The sequence below is a fragment of the Motacilla alba genome, chromosome Z, assembly GCF_015832195.1.
Source record: "Motacilla alba alba isolate MOTALB_02 chromosome Z, Motacilla_alba_V1.0_pri, whole genome shotgun sequence".
Classification (NCBI taxonomy): Eukaryota; Metazoa; Chordata; class Aves; order Passeriformes; family Motacillidae; genus Motacilla; species Motacilla alba.
Window position 1 is genome coordinate 12,005,294 of NC_052046.1, and position 15,868 is coordinate 12,021,161.

The 15,868-nt window shown below is 37.8% G+C and overlaps 1 protein-coding gene across 16 annotated transcripts in view; it reads right to left on the reverse strand.

Moving 5' to 3' along the window:
* CPLANE1 (ciliogenesis and planar polarity effector 1) overlaps positions 1–14,130 on the reverse strand; it is a 61,175-nt gene extending 47,045 nt beyond the window's left edge. For 9 of the 16 annotated variants that reach the window (XM_038123901.1, XM_038123911.1, XM_038123909.1 and 6 more), the window contains exons 1-13: positions 13,739–14,129; positions 13,450–13,601; positions 12,515–12,650; positions 12,210–12,329; positions 11,174–11,403; positions 10,723–10,829; positions 8,873–9,029; positions 8,048–8,151; positions 7,724–7,906; positions 6,098–6,347; positions 4,922–5,122; positions 2,965–3,722; positions 458–642 (exon numbers count right to left, since the gene is read on the reverse strand). In XM_038123901.1, coding sequence (XP_037979829.1) covers positions 458–642; positions 2,965–3,722; positions 4,922–5,122; positions 6,098–6,347; positions 7,724–7,906; positions 8,048–8,151; positions 8,873–9,029; positions 10,723–10,829; positions 11,174–11,403; positions 12,210–12,329; positions 12,515–12,650; positions 13,450–13,530 — 2,512 coding nt within the window. In that variant the 5' untranslated portion in view covers positions 13,531–13,601; positions 13,739–14,129. Of the gene's footprint in view, positions 1–457; positions 643–2,964; positions 3,723–4,921; positions 5,123–6,097; positions 6,348–7,723; positions 7,907–8,047; positions 8,152–8,872; positions 9,030–10,722; positions 10,830–11,173; positions 11,404–12,209; positions 12,330–12,514; positions 12,651–13,449; positions 13,602–13,738 lie in introns of those variants that run through there. The other 7 variants (XM_038123905.1, XM_038123903.1, XR_005255205.1 and 4 more) reach the window with 6 other exon arrangements.
* Positions 14,131–15,868: the final 1,738 nt, after the last annotated feature.

Sequence of the window (15,868 nt, forward strand, 5' to 3'; positions counted from 1 at the left end):
TGCATACTGTTTGGAAAATAAATATGCTAGATTACCAAGCACCTTAGGTTACACTAATTAAATGTCTAGTTGAAGTTGACTACAACATGATCATGCCCACAATGACCACATGGAGTGAACAATCTTTATACACAGAAATCCAGTAAGAGACAAATTGTGATGCCCATTTACTTGAGAAGAAACAACACAGGAAATCAGAATTAAAATCTTCCATTCAAATTCTTTAGGGCACGGCTCAAAGCAAACCAAAGTAAATTCAGTATTTTTATTTAGCTCAACAAGCCTAAAGATTATAATGCAATCTACAGACATACCAGGACATTAGGTATTTAAGACAGAATTATGATAAGAATTTTAAGAGAAGTCTGAATGTTCACTTTTTAAAAATCTTGAAGTCAGTTACAAATTGTTAAGTTGGACCTAATTTTCCTAGTTTTCAATTAACATTTTTACTAACCAGACACAGAGTTAATCTTCAGACGCTGTTCTAATGTCACTCCTGAAGACTGGATGGTTGCTTGTATATGACTTAAAAGCAATGAGACAACAGAAACCTCTTCTGCATTCTTGCTCACTTTTCTTTTTAGCTGCACCTGATACCAAACCACTTTCTTATACAAAAGTTGCCATAGTACAGTCAACCTGTAATTCAAGAAGTACAATATTATGAAATTAAGCAAGAGTTAACGAAGTTGCCTACATCAATTTCTTGTGTTTTTATTTTGCATTATGCACCCAAAAACTAAATTGCACCAACTACTTTCTTGACGTGGATGAGGGGAAAAAATGTAGCACTTTTTGCCTCATTTTTGACAAAAAACATTAATTATTTTGAATTTTCTTAAGCACAGCAATCTACTTTAAGAACCTAAACACCTCCAAAATTAATCCCCTTGCTAGCTAAACAATGGGGAAATTAAATAATCTCAGACAGAGAAACTTCACAACAGGTATAAGTATCTTTATAAACAAGACTGATTAAAAAACAATTAAAGCGTAAAACAGAAAAGCAAAGACAAGAAAACAAGATTGTAGAGCATGGTTTTAGGGCTGGCAAGTCCCTGTTGCCAAGCACAATCCTATTAGATGTACCAGTTCAGAGATGTAGTATGTTTAACAATACAAGCAAAGACACATTGCTAGAGACTTGAAAAAGCTTGCACAAAACTGCAACACCTCTGTATCTTGAAGTACTGCTGGGTTCATAATTAACACAGAGTCAGTCACATGCACAATGCTCAGCACCTGGAGCACAATCAATCAAAAATACGGATTATCTTCTCTGAGACAACTGAAACTTGCATATCAGATTTGCAGTGAACATAGTACTATATTTAAGGATTACTGAAGAAATACCTTTTACTGTCGTAGGAATTAATTTGTGAGTTATAATGCTACTTAAGTTCTAAATCTCTGGAAAGCAGAAACCTGCTCATGTGAACAGCACATTTTGGTTCACTGGAGTTTTGCAGCATAGAAATACTCCAGTGACAACAGTATACTTTCCCAGAAGTTGGACAGCACACTTCAGTCAAGTTTATATGTGAGGAAGAAATAGCTCTGACAGTTTAAGTAAATTAGTTTCCACAAATGGCTTTTTCTTATTGCTCTTAAACACCACATCCATAATTAATAAAAACTTTGCTGACTAAATTGACATCACTGACATACTGCATATGAGCAGACTCTTGCTCCATATAGTTTGCAACTAGGAAAGAGTGAAACGCACAAGAGACAGTTAAAGCATCTAAATTTCAATATCTGGGTTGATGCTGCACTACCAGGCCTGGTAGTTGTCAACCCACCAGTTATCTCCAAACTGATTTGCAGTTATAGTTGAGCCACCATAACCAAAATATATTCAAATATAGGTCTGAGCCTTAATCTGTATGCTTTGTTTATCATGCCTTTCCATGGAGTAAAAGGCAGTAAAAAAAACCAAAAAGATATTTCATTATAGTTTAACTCATACAATTTTTGTTCCATCATATAGAACCACTTAGGCTGGAAAACACCCTTAGGATCATCGTGTCCAGCCATTAACACTGCCAATCCCACTACTAAACCATGTCCCTAAACACCACAGCTACACATCTTTTAAATACCTACAGGAATGGAGACTCCGACTACTTCCCCAGGCAGCCTGGTCCAATGCTTGACAACTGTTTCAGATACTGTGAGGCCTAGGGCTGGACACAGGACTTGATGTGCTGCCGCACTAGCCAGGTACAGAACAACTGTCACTCCTCTGGTCCTGCTGCCAGGGTTCCATTGGCCTTTTCTGGTCATCTGGGCATACGCTGGCTCATGTGCAGCTGCTGTCAACATACACCCCCATATCCTTTTCTGCCAGGCAGCTTTCCAGCTACTCTACACCATCCTGTGGTGCACAAGGTTGGTGTGACCCAAGGGCAGGACCTGGTACTTGGCCTTGTTGAACCTCACACTATTGGCTTTAGACCATCAATGCAGCCAGTCCAGATCCTTTTGCAGAGCCTTTCTGCCCTCCAGCAGATCAAAACTCCCACCCAACTGAGTGTTATTTGTGAACTGACTGAAGGTACTCTCGATCTCCTCACCCTGATCAGAGATAAAGATATTAATCAGGGCTGGCTCCAATACTGAGCCTTTGGGAACACCACAGCAACTCCATTCACCACCACTTCCTAGGCCCAGCCATCAACCATTAATTCATTTTAACCCAGCAAGGAGTGCTTTTATCCAAGCCATGAGCAGCCAGTTTCTCCAGGAGAAAGTTGTGGGAGCCTATGTCAAAGATTTTACTGAAGTCCAGGTAGACAATATCCACAATACCCACAGCCCTTCCCCCATCCATCAAGTAGGTCACCTGTTACAGAAGACCAGGCTGGTCACACAGGATCTGCCTTTCATAAACCTGTGATGGCTGGGCCTGATCACCTGGTTTTGCTGTGCATTTTTTCCCCACGCAAAGCTTATTCATACCTTTTTTCTGTTTTTGCATCATGGTTTACTTGAGGACATTCTTGAAGCAGAGATTTCAGTGAGCTAAACTGCTGAGTAGTATTGTCATCAAGAACTAAGAAAACAGGCACAGTGAGAGAGTCAAGTTCCACAAGAGTATTGCTGTCAGGAGAGGCAAAAAAATTCTCATAGTGTAGTACACATACTCTGCTTAGGGTGTGAGAAACCATTTTCAAAAGACAGAAGCATGCCAAAAGGTTTTTTGAGAACAACTGATCTTGTTGTTGTATAAACATCAGTTTTAAAGTTTCTAATGTCAGCTTTGCCACATGCCCAGTCACACCGGCCCTTGAATGCCAGTACAAGACAGTCAAACACTGCTGAAAATATTTCAGGACAAAATGCATCCATTGAGTATTCTTTGCAGACTTGTTTAAAGATGCATCCTGTCTTAGCAAAGTACATTTCACAAACTGAACGATGCTGAAAAAATGGATAATGCAGTTCACTGTGTAATTCAGTAATGCATCTTTTTCTTCTATTTTTTTTGAAGTCCCTATCTGCCATGCACCAAGGAGGTTTTTCTGAATGGAATATAGTTCCAATGATGATTTATCTTTCTCTTCAATATCATCTTCTGCATGGATGGTATCAAACATTGATGCAAATTCTAAGCAGCCTTCATCAGCTTTACCAACAGATGAATAGATTCTTTGGTTACAGAAGCTGGAAGTGCTACTGTAAAACTGCTTTTCATTGTCTGATTCTTCTTCAAGGTCCTAAATCAGACAAGCAAAAAATCAACAGTTTAATTCAAGTTTACTGAGAGAGAGAGAGCGAGCACATATAGATTGCAGAGTCACCATTTAGTCAGTCTCATCAATGAAGTTTTTATGCTTAATTACCTTGCTTAAATGCTAGTGCGTTTAATAAACTGAAGTTTCATCTCAATCTCAAATTAAATGTTATTTGCAGAACAGTTGGGCAGACAAATTAAATTACCTAACAACAAAATTACACTGCCAATACAGCAGAAGATTTTATACCAGAAAGTGAAACTCTGTCCTCCATTAAACCTAGAGCACAAGACAGAGATTTTGCCAGATACCTGTAAGATATAAAAGTCATTCAGCAAAAGCTCAAAAGCTTCAAAGAACAAACCAAAACTCAAAAGCATGAAATGAAGTTGGGAAAGGCTGTTCAGTAACTATGATCACAGGGCCACTCTTCCAAGAGGCAATACAGACTTTAGAACTTATTAAAAAATCCTCTAAAACTCAGGATAAAGATAAGTATCGTATTTATTAAGAATAAGACTATTATTAAACTAGCCTACAGCCCCAGTATATCTAATAACTAATGTTACATTTTATTATAAAGTGAAGCTAAAGTATTAGGTTTCCAGGAAGACTTTATAGCACCTTTCATTACATAAAGGAGGCTACAAGAGAGCAGGAGACTTTTGATACGGACTTATAGTGACAGGACAAGGGACACTGGTTTTAAACTGAGAGAATACAGGCTTAGATATTAGGCAAAAATTCTTTACTGTGAAAGTGCTGAGACTCTGGAATGGGTTGCCCAGAGAAACAGTGGCTGTCCTATGCATGAAGTGTCCAAGACAAGGTTGGGCTTTGAGCAGTCTGGTCTAATGAAAGGTGTTCTTGTCTGTGGCAGGGGGTTGGAATTGAATGATCCTTAAGGTCTCTTCCAACACAAACCATTCTATGTATTGAAACACCACAAACTGATATATATGTATATTGTCAGATATCCTTCAAAAAGTCAACACATGCTGAAAGAAATAACTTGTTTAAAAATAAAAATCAAGTTATCAGTTTGAGAAAATAAGCATATTCCTCTTTATAGAGTCTATAAAGAAAATGAGAATATTGAATGATTTTAAAACACTAGTTAGGATAAATAAACCTATTATTATTTTTTTTAAAACACCCACAGTTATTTCCATTTAGAATACCTTAAACATACATAATTTCACAGTAAGTGGAAAAATGCTATTAAGTACCAGTAAATCCATGGTTTTCTCATTCATTTCTGTTGTGTCCTCTTCCAGGAATCTTGGAATGGTGGAAAAAATAGAACTTTGATTTTGAACTTGTTTTAAAAGACTGGCTTTTAACGACAACAGTGATCGTAAGTACTGAGATCTCCCTTTACACTAAAAGAAATAACAATAACAGAAAACATATGATCAGTCTCTAGCAAGAGAGACAGTTTCTAAACAAGTCAAGGAAATTGGTTACTGTTGTAAAAAGCTTCCATTCAAAAGTCCCAGGCAGACAGGGAGAGCAGGTCAGCAAGCATCTGTTGCACAGAAACAACCATTTGACCATGCAGAATTCTCTCACACCAGACAGCTTTAGTTTACTTCATACTGAAAGAATCTGCTTTCTCGATGCCTGAAAAAGCCCTAGAAATTTGCCTGTAGGGTTTTTCTGCATTTTTACTAGTAACAATCCTCAAATCCTTGTTCACTATTCTAGCTTATGTAGGGATAGCTCACTTCTCCAAAAATCAGAATAGAAACTGAGTAAGAAAAAAAGCTGCATTTTATCAGCAAAAGCAAATATTCTGAACTAAATATCTATTATATCTTATGTGGTCAGCAAGAGCTGCAGGACCTCTTCCTTCAAGGGAAGAAAGGGACCTGGCTTCCCTTCTCCCAGACTTAGCTCAATTCAGAAGTGACATAAAATGAAACAGAAATGCTTTAACTAAGCTTTAATTGCCACCCTTGACTGAAGACCTAGTGGACAAATGTATGTACTACCATAGGGACTAAGTTATAAAGGATTTCTAGAATTCTTTCTGCATCACTCTGAAAGCTGACAACAGTAGCATAACACCTGTCAACATCCCAAATCAAGTCTACAGATATAGAAATCCTTGTTTCTTTTACAGTTCCATTAAAATAATACAGTGACAGCTCAGACTGTCCCACCCTACATTTTCCTGAAATATCACCCAGACACCAAATGAATAAAATTTCAGGAAATCTGTATTTATTGCTTTGCAGATCAATGTGGTTATTTAAACAACTTTATAATTCAAAGGTACTTGGTCTTCAATTTACACTTTTTCACACATCTGAAATTTTTCACTTAAAAGCCTACAAAATAGTTCATAACCCTACCTTGAAATTCAGCAAATTCTGACGGACTTTTTCAAGCTGTTGGGTTGAATCAAGCAAAAGAGATCTCATAAATCCTGATGGTGAAAAGTTGTTAGGAAATCTTAGCAGTGTTATCACGTATCCATCAGAGACAATGAGGTAGGGTAGTCTTGGATGTGAAGCAACAGAGAATCTCTGTCTCAGGAGGTCACGTTCAGAATCTGAAGAACCAAGAGACTGGCTGGAATCGTGACAACAAGAGTGGTGCTGTCTAAAATAGAAATACATCAGAAATCAAGAAGCAACTATCATATGTAATAATCATGAACAGAATAATTTCGGAACATGTAATGCCATGCAATCTACTATCCAAATAAATCCCTTCAGAATCCTAGGGAAGTATCTACCCTTTTGCAGGATGAGCACTCTGGATGAGCACTCTGGATAAAACTATTTATGCTTGCAAGATGCCAGTATTTTACTACAACCACAACTTCCTTTTATTTTAATAAATTAAAATCAGCTTTCAGTATCCACTTATTATTTCATCAGTAATAACTGTATTTTTTCATAATTAGAATCTAAATTTCTATATCACACTTTCTTATCTATCTTGTATTTGGTATGACAAATGCTTGAACATGAAATTTGAAGGGCTAGGCTAAGAAAGTAATATACGAAAGAAAAGAACCCCTTGAGAATCTGAATCTTACAATTTCAGCATCAGTTCAGATATTCAATTGAAAAATTTTATAAACACACACTTTCTCTCTTTCAAAGTAATTTTTCTTATACAGAAATCCCTTCTTACTGAGTTCCAGAAAACTGTAATACATGTATTCTAATATTAGCCACACAACACACTGTTTGGGTTTATTAAAAAAAAAAATAGTGGCTGCATACATTCAATATATCATCATAATTAATGTATTTTAACATATTTGAGTATCTGATTTTTCAACCAAATAGTGTAAGAAGGTAATATACTGCTTTGAATGTTTTCACAAGCTGTTATATTTACACACGATTTGGCTTAAGGCATGCAAAGTTAATAAGACTTAAAAAACATAAAATTTAGGCTCTATTTTATTTTCTCTATTTAGACTGTGTTACTTTCAGTTTATGCTAAAGTGTGTTATCAAAGATCCTTCTACTCTGTCATGCACTCAGCAGCATAACCCCAGAACTTAGATCTGGAGAATCCTGAAACAACATTTTAAAAACCAATTACTTTCTGTCCATGCAAATATGATATTTACAATATCAGGTTCTATAAGTAAAACTAAGCACTGAGCAGAGAAATAGCACTGGATTAAAATAAACTTACACTTTTAGTACTTCCACAAGTTTAATTTCTTCTTATAAAATAAAAACATGCTAATTTTAATTACTAATAAATTCAAACACTTTTAGGAAAACAAATTACTTTATATATACTTACATTGTCACAATGTCAATTTTCATCACGACAAATGCATTATAAGAAATAGAAGAGAACTATGAATGAGAAACAGATATTGGAAAGACACATGAAAAGCAAAAGAGTGAATTTGAAAGATAACATTTATGCAAAATTATTATAAATATGATAGAAAGTAAGGTAAGACCAGAATACAGAAACACATAAAATTTTTTAAACCCTTTTACCTGTACGTTATTAGTGGATGAAATGGAATAAACTGTGCTGGTCCAAATTCTACAGAGCATCCAGAAGCAGTTAAGGTCAGCAATTCCCCCATACACGTCAATAAAACCAAACATCCACGTTTTAACATGCAAGCCAAGAAAAGGCTATCAGGAGTCCAACTCATATCGCCAACCCAGTAAGATCTAAATTGGGCAGGTAAAAAAATATTTTTTCTCTGTCAAACTTCAGCATCAGAGGTTAGGATAGTTATAAAATAAAGAAACAAACCATAACACAAAACCAGAACACCCACAACAGCAGCAGAAACAGCATCATTTACTGACCTGATGAACCTGGAGGGCGTCACGCTACTCTTGCTACTACAACCTTTCAGGCTACCCGAAACAGTTACAAAATTCAAGGTGTTCAGAAACAAAACCTGAGTTGCCTAGAAAGAAAAAATAAAGACATGGTAAATGTTCGTATCAAAATGCCATTATTGTAAAAAAAAGACTACTACTAACTAATGCATTAAGTTTGGTGGACTGGTAACATCATTGTACGTGGAAATAACATTGTATTTCACTATTTATTACTATTTGAACATATATTGAATTCTACACGTTATTCTACACTTGAAATATAACTAAGGACTATTATATACTTAATATGTAATTCAATATTCCTTTTAATGTAACTTTTTTCTAAAACACTCAATATAAGATCACTCTTCTTTAGTCTTACTGGTAATTAACAACTGGAGTTTTGAAGGATTGCATCATTCCAATCCGGTGCATCAAAAAAATGAGTCCATTTTCCCTGTCATCATTAGCATTAAAAAATACATTAAAATTTGACCCCTGAGTTATTAATAGGAATAACATCATGAAGTCCAAAACACGTCAGGTTGAGGCTTGACTGAGAATCACCTAGAATCTTTGCAGATACAAAGCTTAAAAATGACACGATCTTACACCAGCTTCTAACTGAACACCACACATAAACAACTATGAATTGTAGTAAAAGTTTTTAGCTAGGGATATCAATGTAAATATAATTCCATGTCCCCTTTTGAGTGCTAAAATCATCCCAAAACTCTGTTTTTAAATCCTTGTTACCACTTCATTCAAACTGAACTCTTAGCTTAAATGATGCACTGTCATACATACCTTTGGATCAGTTTGATTTACAGCTACTGCAAGCAGAAGCCCATCTCTTGCAAATGCACATAGCAGAGCTCCTCTCGACTTTACAGACACACACCGAGGAACCAAATTAACAAGAGAACAAGTCTGCTGTACCCACTGGATCTGGTATGGCAAAAAACTGAATACCAACAAAAAGATAACAAAACCAAGTGGTTACTACATTTTGCAGAATGGGATTATGCCTTTAAAGTAAAAAAACACACAAGAGAAAAACATATAAAGCATGAGCTAGTAAAAAAACCCACCTGTTTTTCTTCAAATGCCTTACAAATGAAAAAATATTTTGCACTTACACAAGTTCAAAAATTATGTCTGACCTCTAAGAGTTATTTTTATGGGATGGGATTCTTATGGTATTTATAAGCCTAGAACATGCAAATATATACAGATCAATGACATATAATTGAGGCACTTGCATTTAGCCAGAAGCAGCTTCCCCAGATCTGGTAACATCATTCACCACAGGAATACTCAGAATTTAAAAATCAACAGTATGCAGCTCTGAACAAAAAAATTGTGGATGACCAATCACTGGAAGTGTTCAATGACATGTTGGACAATGCTTCCAATAACCTGATCTAGTGGAAGGTGCTCCCACCTACAGCAGGGAGGTTGAACTATGTGACCTTTACAAGTCCCTTTCAATCCAAACCATTCTGGGATCCTATAGAGATTCAAAACATGACAGAAAACATGAGACAGAATCTGTCTTGAAGTGTGCCCTCTAACTGACAGAAAAAAAATTAATATGCAAAAATGAATTAAATAACAGCAAGCAATGAAACTAAGCATGAGCTGGCATAAGAAAATATGAGTAAGATGTCTGAGAAATGTAGTTACAATTTCAGGCTGCAATTACTATGGTGTGGATAGCTAACTAGCTAGCTACATACATATATATGCATTTCTGCACTGGGTATATTATGCTCTATTTCATTTTTCATATTGTATCAGAAAGGAATTACAATGCCACTGATAAACTGAAGTCAAGTAGGACATCAAGTAGGACTAAGTATCAAAAGGACATCATATAACAAAAGCAGTTGTACCACATCATGTGCAGGGCAAAATTTTGGCAAGTTATTAAAATAACACCTGCAGAGGGCATATCCATTTAAACTCATAGACATATGTGTCACCCAGGAAGAGGAATGGACTCTACATGCACTCCAGATTATTACTCAATAGCATTTTTAGGTGGTCGTTTCAGTATAACTACTTCAATACTTGGCCCCAGTCCAGATAAAGAAATGCACACACACACTTTCACATCAAGCAAAAGAAATTAAAAGGGTAACAGAAAACCAATAAAATATACAAATCCACCTAATGAAGAGGTAGTCAAGGCATTCATGGCTGCATAGTACAAGAAATATAAGAAAATATAAGATATATAAGCAACATAAGAAGAAACAAGAAAAGTACATTTTATCATCATCATGCAAAAACATGCAAAAAACAATGAAACTAAAACACATGTGCCAACAGGTATACATAGTTACCCACATAGAATGATAAATATTCCCAGTGTTATCTAGGTGTAAGCTAATAATGATGTACATAATATGTAAATAAATGCTGTTGTATTAAACACATTTTACAAGGGACATGTGAAGGATACGGGAGAATGGCTTTAAAATGACAGAGGGCATACTATAAACACCCATATGTAAACATAAATAGGTGCTTATAACCATAGGTTAATGGAACATCCATGTAAATGTGTTCAGCTGCATCTCTGAATCCCAGCCCTAAAAAAATAATTAAAAGATTCCTGATGCTGCTGTAACTTCAGACATCTTTGAACTTACCTAACATTTTTAAAGGTATTTTCATGCCATCGAAGAATCAAAAATGTGAGCATCAAACACTCGCCAGAGTAAAATACAAAAGAACACAAACAGCAATCACCTAGTACCTGTAAAAAAAGAGAACATGATCAAAACAACCCCAAAAGGCTTGTCACACACAAATTTCTCTCTACATATCAACATATTTAGATCAATAGCTATTACAAACCAGATTAAATAACACAATATTGTCATTCAGAAATGTAAAGGCTGGCAAGAATGTAACTGGCCAGAAACTCTGATATGATCCAGTATGGCTGTTCTTCTGTTGTCATCAAATATAACATGAACCAAAATATTAAGCCTACACAAAATGCCAGAGAGGAACACATTGCTTTCAAAATTCACTGTAGCGTTTCTGGCTCTAATTTAATTAAGAAATAAAATTATTGCCTTGTGGTTTATTTTTTACCTCATTTTGTATGAAAGCAGCATCCACTCCAATTTCTTTTTCTTCAGTAGAAGGCAATATGACTGATTCATCAGTTAAAATTTGTGTCCAATGCCCAGAAGGAGAGTTTTTACCAGAGGGTGTATTTTCATGTTCTGTACTCTCCCACAAAAAGGCACATGCTGTAGGAGTAGTTAACAGTACCTTTCTGCCATCTCCAGATACATACAAGTACAACCTCATTAAACACTCTGGAGAAAAAAACAAACAAACAAACACAACAACGTGCCGGGCAGTTTTTTTTCTTTGTTAGACATAGAATTAAAAAGAATAGAGAAAGTAGATTTCTCTTCTCATCTATAACTAGAAATCAAAGCTGTCATGTTAAGTATCTTTAATTTCCAGCTTCATGACTGATAGCAGAACTTGGGCAGCAGTAAAGTCAGATGGTTGTTCATCTCTGTGCATCCTATGATTTATCCTTCCCACAACACTCAACCATTAGAGATGTTTCCTGAGACAGCCTAAGCGCTCTACTAAGGACTACTTTTAGCTCTCAGGTATACTACTTGTCTTCCCTGAAATGACATCACTTCTTGTGCAACACTTAACTTTAGAAGCTGGTATCAGTAATGCTATCCAATACAAGAAAATACTTGATATTTACGTTTGCAAATACATGTCTGCATTATATTCTTTCCAGCTAGCATTTGCCATAAAAGCCCACTTAGAGAACAACCTTCAAATTATACATATACTGTTTACATCAAATGTACATCCGCCCTAATTGATAACTTAGTCAGGAATGTTTTACAGTAAAAAACTAACAATTAAAAAAATACACTTACAGTATCTGAAAATGAACTATTTATAAGGGATTACTAAACAAAAAACCTGTATCACTCAAATGGCATTTGCCAAAGTTTAGCTAGCAAACAAATTATATAAGTGCAAACCAATGTAAAAATACAGTTTTTCTTATGTAATAAATTTTAAATAAAGGAAAACAACTTTCCCTTTATTCCATTTTTTCACAGGATTAATTAAAAAAACCTACCTTGTGCTCCTGCTACTACTTTTTTGGACTCTTCGATTGCTGGTACAATTTTCAAGCAGTCCTGATCTTTATTCCAAAGAAAGAGCTCTCCTGTTGTAAGTATTCCTGCTAACCAAACAGCTGTGTTCGTTGGGGGAGAGAAGTTTTGAAGGATATTACTGTGAAGTTACTTAAAATTACTTCTCTTCCATCTTAGCCACAGTTTTAAGTGAACTGGCAGATCCTTTAGATATCTGCCTTTTCACACTGTTACAAATGTAAATAAAAAAAGCTGAGCTTATTACACATAAGATATTATACTTAACCATTTCCTGATGTTGTTAAGACAACCACATTTTTCAACAATGACTGCAGCAAAGGGATTTTCTTCTTTGTCTTCCCTGATGACAAGTTTATTTCATTTATATCTTTACCATCTAGAAGAAAAACAGCCTCTTTTTCCTATTGAAAGAATAAGAAAACCATTTATCTTTCAAAATGCTGTTTTCTACACAGGCATACAGAATAATGCAGAGAAAAAATATTAGTGGAAAAATAATTTTTAAAAGTACAATAAGGCAGCAATTGCCATACTAATTTTATTCTTTGGCATATTTGCTTTAAAATACATTATGTCCAGCATGGACTTACAGTCATGATGAATTTGATTCACAGGTTTCCAAACACCAAAATAATTTTACAGTCTTTATTAAAAAGTTATTCAAAGCAGCTCTGCTAAACTACCTGCTAAAAATGCAAAAATTGGACATTAGCTATCTTGTCTTGTTGTGATTAATTTAGTGAGGTAATTGTCAGTGACTTCATTAGAAAAAAACAAACAGCGTTAAATTGCTACCTACTTAAATTCAACTCATAGAGGAAAAAAATTTAATGTGATTTTATGAAAGAAGTCTAAGAAATTGTGTCTTTCAAGAGATGCGGGATGAAAAGAGGAAAGAAGAATCATTCACATTTCCCACAATGTATTGTAAAAAAACGTTGTGAAAAACTCTAACCATCAAAACAACAATCTCATGTAAGCTCTTCTGAGTCTTTGTGGTAGGGAAAAGAAAAAAGGCTCTGCAATGTTTCTCTGGGAAACTTTAAATCTCGAGACTCAGACCAATAAGATAAAAGTAATTTATTTTATAACTCTTAAGGTTACTCAAAATACTTCCTGAGGTTGTTTTCAAACCCTCCTAAAGCAAATGGAAGTGCAAAGTATTATACAATTAAAACTCAAAGGGTTTATTACACTTACCTGTCCAACCCATGATATGCGGGGCCATGGTTTTCTTTGCTTGATACACGTAGAGACGAGTACATCTAGCTTAATCTCCATTCTAACTAAGCCTCTAGGTAACCATTATACAGAAAAGCAAACAGTGGCTTTTCCACACATTTCCAGAGAAACTGAAGAAAGGAAAAAAAACCAAAAAAACCAGAAGTTTTAGTTATCTGGGGGTAGGTGCACAGGAGAGGAATTCACACGGAAAGTCTTGACCATCTCTAGCAGTATGCTGATAAACACAAAGAGAACTGATGCTTACCCGTACTTCCAAACTATCTTCCTCCAGCAGCTCACGGTGCTGCTCAGCGGCGCGGGTCACGCTCGCTCAGAGGGAGTTGAGAGAGAGAAGCCGCAAGCACATCGTTAAGAACTCCAAAAAAGCACAAGACGAGGAAAACGTCCTGCAGCTTCTTCCGGCGGGAGATCGGGAACCCCAGGGCCGGGGCGCCGGCCTGGCGCGGGGCCAGCCGCTCACCCGAGCGCGGGGAGCGAGGGGCGGCACAGGCAACCCGCGCTGCCTGTGCCCGGCTCAGGGCGGACACGGCCCCCGGGGCAGGCTCCTTCCCCGGGCCACGAGCGGCGGGAGAAGCTGCGCGCCCGGACCGCGGCTGGCTCGCCGGAGCCGGGGCGCTGAGGGGGCCGGGCCGGGCCCGCCGCCCCGCCCTCCCCCCGCGCTGCCGCAGCTTCCGGGCCGGGCCGGCGCAGAGCGCAGCCGCAGCCCCGCCCCGCGGCTCCCGGCGGGACGGTCCCGGCGTTCAGGGCGGGCTTTCCTGCGCGCCCGGGCGGGCTCGGAGCGCGAGTGATCGATACTCTCACGTCTCTGAACATGCCGGCTTGGCGGGGCCGGTGAGAGTCTCGGTCGCCGCCTGGAAAGGCGCCGGCATCCTGGGCTGTAGTCAAAGCAGCGTGGTCAGGATGACGGACGGGATTCGGCCTCTCTGCTCTGGTAAGACCCCACCTGGAGCGCTGCATCCAGTTCTGGGGTCCCCAGCACGGGAAGGGCATTTGACCAGTTGGAAAGGGTCCAAAGGAGCGCAGCGCTATCAAAAGCAGGAACACCTCTCCTATGAAGATAAGCTGAGAGAGCTGGGCGCGTTTAGCCTCGAGAAACTTCTGTGGAAACCTCATTGAGGCAAATCAGTACTTAACCGGGACAAAGAGGAATAGCTTTAAACTGAAAGAGACAAGATTTATTAGATGTTAGAAAGAAATTCTTTGAGAGTGGGGAGGGTACTGGCACAGGTCACCCAGAAGAACTGAAGATGCCCCATCCCTGGTAACAAGGAGGTGGATGGGGCTCTTCAACATCCTGGTCTAGTTGAAGGTGTCCCTGCATATGGCAGAGGGGTTCAACTGTTTGATCTCTAACATCCCTTCAAACTCAGATCATTTTAGGGTTTTGTGAACTCTCATATGTCAAGAAAACTGACTATTGAGATTTGATGATCAACACAACTCCCTCAGTGGGGAAAGCCAGACACCATGGACTGCCTGTGGCAACAGCCCACAGGGAACAGGGCACACCGCTGTGGTGGACAATTTGCATCAGCATCAGTATTTGGGGATTCGGGGCACGAGTAACAGCAGGACACATAGCTGTAAGAGATCAGCGTTCTCTGTATAATACAGGAATTACTGGAATTCAGGTTGTCCTGGTTTCAGCTGAGATAAAGATAACTTTCTTCCAAGTAGCTGGTACAGTGATATGTTTTTGATTTAGCAGAACAGTGTTGATAACACACTGATGCTTCAACTGTTGCACCCTAGCTACTTACTTTATATAAAGGAGTTTTCAGTGTCCTGTGCTCTTCCACCAAGCAGGTACACAAAAAGACAGGAGGGAGCACAGCCAGAAGGACTGACATGAACTGGCCGAGGGGATTTTCCACACTGGGGAACATCATGCTCAGTATATAACCTGAGGGAGTTGGGTGGGAGGAACCCATCATTACTCAGGAACAGGCTGGGCTCTAGTCAATCCATGATGAGCAATTGCATGATGTCTGGTGTTTCTGGGTTTTATTCCTCTCTTTTTGTTACCATCATTTGTGTTACTATTACTTTAACTTTTTTTTCAATTATTAAACGGTTATGTCAGCCTATGGATTTTACCTTTTTTCCAACTCTCCCTATCCTGTGGAAGGGGATGTGGCAGTGAGAAGTGGCTGTGTGATACTTGGTAGAGGGGGTTAAACCATGACAAGATGAAATACAAGTAGGGTAAGCTGTCACTATATTTCATCACCTCAAAGAAATACCCTTGATTTGCTTAAAGTAGCTATTCTTTGAAACTCACCTTTGTTCCCACCTTCTGCCACCTTTCCCTAATCACAGTCTTGATTGAAAACTACAGAAGAAAAAAAACAACAAAAGATACATTGATAATATT